Here is a 6,344-nt window from a genome sequence, read left to right as displayed (position 1 = left end):
AAGACAAGTCTCTCCTGGCTTCAGCGAAAGCAACGCGAAGCCTCCGGAGCGCAGGCTTCAGAGGCTTCGCGTTGCTATCGCTGAAGCCAGGGAGCCTGCATTCGCTCCATAGGACGCACACACATTTCCCCTTAATTTTTGGAGGGAAAAAAGTGCATCCTATAGAGCGAAAAATGCGGTAGCTGTTTATCCACCTTCCAGCCCATTCATATTAAACTGGAGTTCTCCACACCAGCACATATTTGAATTTCTGCAGGGGAAGAGCATTAATAATTAATATAATAAATGTATTATTAATAATAATAATAATTCTCCAGCCACTCTGGGCAGCTCCCAACAGAATACTAAAACCACAATAAAACACCAAACATTAAAAACATCCCTAAACAGGGCTGTCTTCAGATGTCTTCTAAAAGTCAGATAGTTGTTTATTTCCTGGTTACAGGGAACCAGACAGAGGGCCTTCTCGGTAGTGGTGCCCGCCCTGTGGAATGCCCTCCCATCAGATGTCAAGGAAATAAACAAGCACCTGACTTTTAGAAGACATCTGAAGGCAGCCCTGTTTAGGGAAGTTGATAATATTTAATGCTGGATTGTTTTTCACACTCGATTGGGAGCCGCCCAGAGTGGCTAGGGAAGCTCAGCCAGGTGGACGGGATATAAATAAAAATTATTATTATTCCTTGACATCTGATGGGAGGGTATTCCACAGGGTGGGCGCCACTATGAGAAGGCCCTCTGCCTGGTTCCCTGTAACCTCACTTCTCACAGTGAGGAAAACGCCAGAAGCCCGCAGAGCTGGACCTCAGTGTCCAGGCTGAATGATAGGGGTGGAGATGCTCCTTCAGGTATACTGGTCCGAGGCCATTTAGGGCTTTAAAGGTCAGCAAGAACACTTTGACATACTGGGAGCCAAAGTAGGTCTTTAGTCTTTCCTGCTCATCCTGGTAGGCTTTCCCTTTTGCATTTGTCCCCACTGCTGTGTGAACTTTCCACACACACAAAATCCCTGCTCAAGAAGTGTGCAAACACATACTGTTGGGCAAGTGTAGATTTGCTTGTGTGGTTTCCTGGTTTTGTGCAAATCTGAAGGAATGAAAGAAGACGAAACACGCTCCATTCAGGAGCGCACAAAAATAGTTACACACACAGCCGGAAAAGAACAATGCATTTGAGCTCATGTGCATGGAAAGGAAAGCAGCAGAAAGCGACAATTGATCCAACCACCTCAGAACAGTATTGCCATGCCAAATGGCCCAGCTTCCCCTAACATATTGGATTATCACTGTATCAGGTAAGCCAGACTTTACAGGGGGGATTTGAAGGGCAAACGTTATGTGGACTATGTGAATTAAATGGGGAAACACGCAGCAAACTCTGGTGTTGCCAGGCCCTCAGTGGGCCACTGGCCTGATGCAACAGGTTCATCTTAGATGGGCAGGGATTTCTTCTGCAGTGCAGTAAGGGGAGTGGTAAGAGAAAGCAGCTAGAACAGATAAGGGAAATGATCTAACACCAGCAAAGGGGGCTGTTTCTGCTGAAATTCCAGACACATGCATCCGATGCAGAAACTGACACCTGCCCCACATGCATGAGAACCTCAGATTTGTTTCAGAGGATGCATCTACAGCGGAGCAAAGTATCTGTAGCTATATCCCTGGCAATCACACCCCCTCTTCTTGTGGCACATGCAGTTCCACAGAAACAGCTCCAACTAAATCGTTGTGCTAGCTGGAGCTAGTACAAGTCCCATTACCACAACGGGACTTTTCCCCCCTCCCCAAATTGGCTTGGGGTATGTGGGAGAACCCATAGAATAGCAAGCAGGGGCAGGAGGAGAAAGGAGATTATTCCACCTGGCGAGCTGAAACACTTTCGCTGATGGAACAATTGTAATAGCGTACCATTGAATTCCACCTCATGAAAATACCTTTGTAAGCAAATTCTCCAGGTGGGTGCATGGAATAAATTCAATGTCAAGGATGCCCTTCAACCTCCTGAAAAGGAAACTGGGCTGAAAAGCAGGGTTAAAAAAAACTCAACAACTTGCCAATTAAGCAGTATCGTAGGCCATATGAATGGAAGACAATTTTACTTGGCTACAAGTGATCGCCGAAGAATATAAGCAAATATAATCCTTCGCTTACATGAATAAGAGAGACAATGCGGTTTACTTAAAATCAGCTTTAATAAATTTGTATCCTTTCTATAAAATTATTATTTTTGTACAGAAAGAAAAAAAGTCTATATACAGTACATTTTTAGCATTTTGAATAAAAAACTCCCCAGCCAAACAGAATGGCTGACAGGAAGTGGACCGGGGCCAAAATAGTTTAGGAGTCAAACAAAATCACCGGGAAATTAAGTGGGAAAAGGATAACCCAATTTGTCAATGAAGGCACTTAGGCAACAAAATGATTACCGTGCATGGCAGAGCTAAGTGTGATTCAGCCCATTTGTTTCACTCGATTTGAAAGCACCACTCTTTGTTGGACGTGCGGCCAATGCTAAAGCAAAAAAGAAAAAGGTCAAGATATTCTGAAAGAGAACAACGTAATCAGGAATTGGCACAGTTGGGCCTGAAAAACCAGGATGGCAGATGGGCATAGCTGTCAACTTACATATTTGAAAATAAGGGACCAGCAGCCTCAAAAATAAGGGATCAGCAGCCAAAATAAGGGATTTTGCTGTTGTAAAGAGTTACATACATTGGTAGGATTGAAAAATGCTGGCAATCCGGGATGAGGCGGTTGCGGTGGCGCCCTTCTGCGTCCCTCCCCATCCCCTCCTCTTCCTCCTCCCTCAGGCCGCCTCCTCAGCCGCCGCCACCGCTGCCACCTCCAGGCTCGGGGGCGGTGTGGGCAAGAGTCTCTCTCCCTCCCCCCTTCTCTCTCGGGTGATGAAACTCCTCGCGCCAGGACGACAGCGCCAGTGCGCGCTCGCTCTCGCAGCAGAGGACCCCGAGCCGCTGCTTTCCTCCTGAGCCGGGTGAGCATGAAAGCTGGGAAATTTAAGGGACACCATCAATAAGGGACCGCAGCGGGACACGGCGCTGGGATAAGGGAGTTTCCCACCAAATAAGGGACGGTTGACAGCTGTGCAGATGGGAGTTATATAAGCTGTTTGAAAAGTTTGCCATGGAGTAGTTGTAACCAGTTGGGGAGGAGATCAATCGTAGCTTCCAGCCATCTCACTGTCTACTTCTCCTCACTACAAAAGCCGGGGGAACAGTCTAACACTGAGCTTACCACACCGTAGGCAGCTAAAGCTGACTGCCTCTCTGTGTGATAGGTTTTTAGAAGAGGTTCTCCCGAGTGCTTCCTGATCACCCGATTTAACTCAGAGAATGGCACACAGACCTGGAAAATGCTGTTTACTGAGAAGTTGCATAGCCCGCGAAAGAACATCAGCTGAGCCCTAAAGGAAAGGACACTTGTTTTACTGTGGCCTATAAAATCTAGCAAGATATCTGGTGGGGTAACATCGCAAATATTGGCCAAACGTCTTTTTCGCTGGGTTGGACGTGACGAGGCCCATGCCAAAAAGAAGTGGGATGGCTTCTCGTGAAGATGTCTGCAGGGTTGGAAGACAAGATGGGCAGCAAAACACCAGCGTGGAGGGAAACGTTGGCACTGGCACAGAATCAACGTGTGGGGAAGCACCGGCATTGCAGCAGTGGGAACGGGACGCCTGCCCAGCCTGGCACACAAGCGCTTGCACGCTGGGCAGAACACATCATGTGACATCGTGTGATGTGTGGGGCAATTCAGCAGCCCTTGGGATGAACAGGACATCTTGGTTGGATACAACCCCAAATGGGTGGACCAGAGGGAAGGGCAACATGTTAAAATGGCTGCCTTCATTTAAAAGGTGGGCTCTAAAATAAGATGGCCAGTAAAGAAGGAGGCGGAGGAGAATGTCTTCTCAATATGGCACCATTTAAGAAATCAATATGGCCGACACGGAGCAAGACAACGTGAGGCAAGAGTGGCAAGGCCCAAAAGGCTGAAATGTGTTCAAAATGCACTGGAAAGGAAAGCAAGGGAAGGGATATGTTAAAGTGCTCTTGAGACAGGCCTGGGGCCTAAAAGCCAGGAAGCAATATACTGTAGCAAGAGATGATGTGGACCAGTAACACCAAATTTTCTTCTACTTGGCCTTGCCATTTTTGTTCTTCTTGTTGAGGATATTCATGAGAGACTTGGACATGTAATACGGCTTGCTCTGGGAGCCATCATTCCGCTCCAGGTCTTCCACTGCAGGGGAAAAGGAAAGTATTGCCTCAGGTCCCATCAGATTAGCAAACGAATGGTTAAACTGTGGAGAGGGGAGCCCCTCCAGGCATTGCTGAACTACAACTCCCATTATACCTGGCCATGGACCATGCTGGCTAGGGCTTATGGGAGCAGGAGTCCAGCAACACCTGCAGAACCCCGGGTGTGCAGTTGAGTATAATTAGGGCAATAAAAATTACTCACAGAAACAGAGGAACAGCGTGTCGACACACATATTGTAGACGCTGAAGAAACCTTGGGCTATGAAGTAGGCGCCTACCACAACAGTCTGAAGCAGAGAGAAAGAGAAGGGGGGGAAACATGGCATGAGGTGAGAGGGTCAAGACTTCCGGCATTGGAATCAGATGTTTTGGATCACAACTCCCATCAGCCTCATCCAAGATGGCCATGGTGGATGTGGACGATGGGAGTTGTAGTCCAAATCTGCTTGAGGACACTGGGTTGCCAAAGGCTAGTTCACAATATTCTCGCCTACCATATTTTGAAAGCTCCCAGTTTGTTGGGGACAACTCATACTCTTTCTTTAATGGTTTCTGCTATTATTTTGTGAAGCGACACAAGAAGCTACTAAGTTGACTAACTTGTAGCCCTTCAGAATTGTCAGAGCTACAACTCCCATTGCCTTTGGTCATTGGCCATGCTGGATGTCAGCAAGATCCAGAAGGCCACAGGTTAGCCTCTCCTCAGGCCATTTGTCCAACAAAGCATATACAAAGCATTTCCTGAGCTAAGGATCCTCCTTGAGACAACCAAGATTCTTCACTCCCAGAAATTCCTTGCAGTTTTCTGTCAGCAACTTTGGTGTGTGTGTTTTTGGAGGGGGGGTCTGTACTACTTTTTAGCTAAACTAACGCAAATCTGTGCATCTTAGCCGCCATATTGGATTGGAACGGTGCAGAACTGCCTTAAAATGGGCCAGGAAAAAGAGAGAGAGATTGAGAGAGAAAAGGTGAAGGCCCAAGAAATGGGCACAGTTACACATACCAGGATGGGCAGCCAATAGTAGTTGAGGACGGGAGATTTGAACTCGGGTTTATCGATGGGAATTCGCCCAGTGAAGAAGAAGAACGACAGAATGCCAACTCCGCCAACTACCAAGAGCTTCCCGAAAAACAGCAGCAGGTCTGTGACTTTATCCAGGACTACAACTCTGCAGGGGTAGAAAGGGGAGGTTCGAACCAGGAATGTCCATCTTCCTCCCTGACTCTCCTTGGCTCCTGCTGACCCCACCCTCTCGCTCCATTACCTGGCAGCATTGCGCATCAGAAGCATGAATGCATTTTTGGCCGACACACAGAAATTCTTTCCATAAATGGCAATCTGAGGAGGGGAAGGGTTTGAAAGAGACAAAGGAAATAAGCTCAGTCTTTTGCAAGGATGTAGGACTATGCCCTTCCCCTCCCTCAACAACACCACACACCCCGCCCCCAAGTTTTTATTGGGATTAAGATGGCCATATAGAACCACACACCCCAAGCCTAGAATTTTATGGGGTTCCACAATCCACACTCCACCACGGATTCCCAATCAATTATTATTTTGCTAGAGGAAAGAGCCTAGGGTTGTAACACCACTGTTCAGGGAGCAGAAACACAACTCTCATAAACATTGCAACATCTCCCTGATGTACTATATGTTTCTTTTTTTAAAAAAAATATTTTTATTAATTTTTACATAAAATTTCCAAACAACATACAACATATTTTCTTATCTTATTCAGTGTTTTGGACTTCCATCAACCACACCTAAAGATTTTCCAATCTTTATCACTTAATCTGCATTTCATTAATTTCACTATTACTTTTAATAATCCTTCACTAATAATTCTCTCTATACTTTTCTCTGCAATATTTCACATAGTCCGATGTACTGTATGTTTCAGTGGGTATTAATTGTAAGTCGCTTTGGGAGCTGATCTTGCCTGAGAAGTGGTTTGGAAATAAATGTTAACCAACATCTTAAAAGAGAGAGAGATTCCTGAGACATGGAAAGATGCATTTATAACTTTTATTCCAAAAGAGGACGCGGACCAAACACAAGTAAAGAATT

At 46.2% G+C, this 6,344-nt stretch overlaps 1 protein-coding gene across 1 annotated transcript in view; it reads right to left on the bottom strand.

The window, feature by feature from the left end:
• Positions 1 to 2,169: 2,169 nt before the first annotated feature.
• SLC44A4 (solute carrier family 44 member 4) overlaps positions 2,170 to 6,344 on the bottom strand; it is a 61,070-nt gene continuing 56,895 nt past the window's right edge. Inside the window, exons 18-21 of the mRNA XM_053379135.1 lie at positions 5,542 to 5,615; positions 5,280 to 5,445; positions 4,479 to 4,563; positions 2,170 to 4,256 (exon numbers count right to left, since the gene is read on the bottom strand). Coding sequence (XP_053235110.1) covers positions 4,150 to 4,256; positions 4,479 to 4,563; positions 5,280 to 5,445; positions 5,542 to 5,615 — 432 coding nt within the window. The 3' untranslated portion in view covers positions 2,170 to 4,149. The remainder of the gene's footprint in view (positions 4,257 to 4,478; positions 4,564 to 5,279; positions 5,446 to 5,541; positions 5,616 to 6,344) is intronic.

The sequence above is a fragment of the Podarcis raffonei genome, chromosome 2, assembly GCF_027172205.1.
Source record: "Podarcis raffonei isolate rPodRaf1 chromosome 2, rPodRaf1.pri, whole genome shotgun sequence".
Classification (NCBI taxonomy): domain Eukaryota; kingdom Metazoa; phylum Chordata; class Lepidosauria; order Squamata; family Lacertidae; genus Podarcis; species Podarcis raffonei.
Note: the sequence above shows the minus strand (reverse complement) of the source record. Positions and strands in the feature narration are given on the sequence as shown.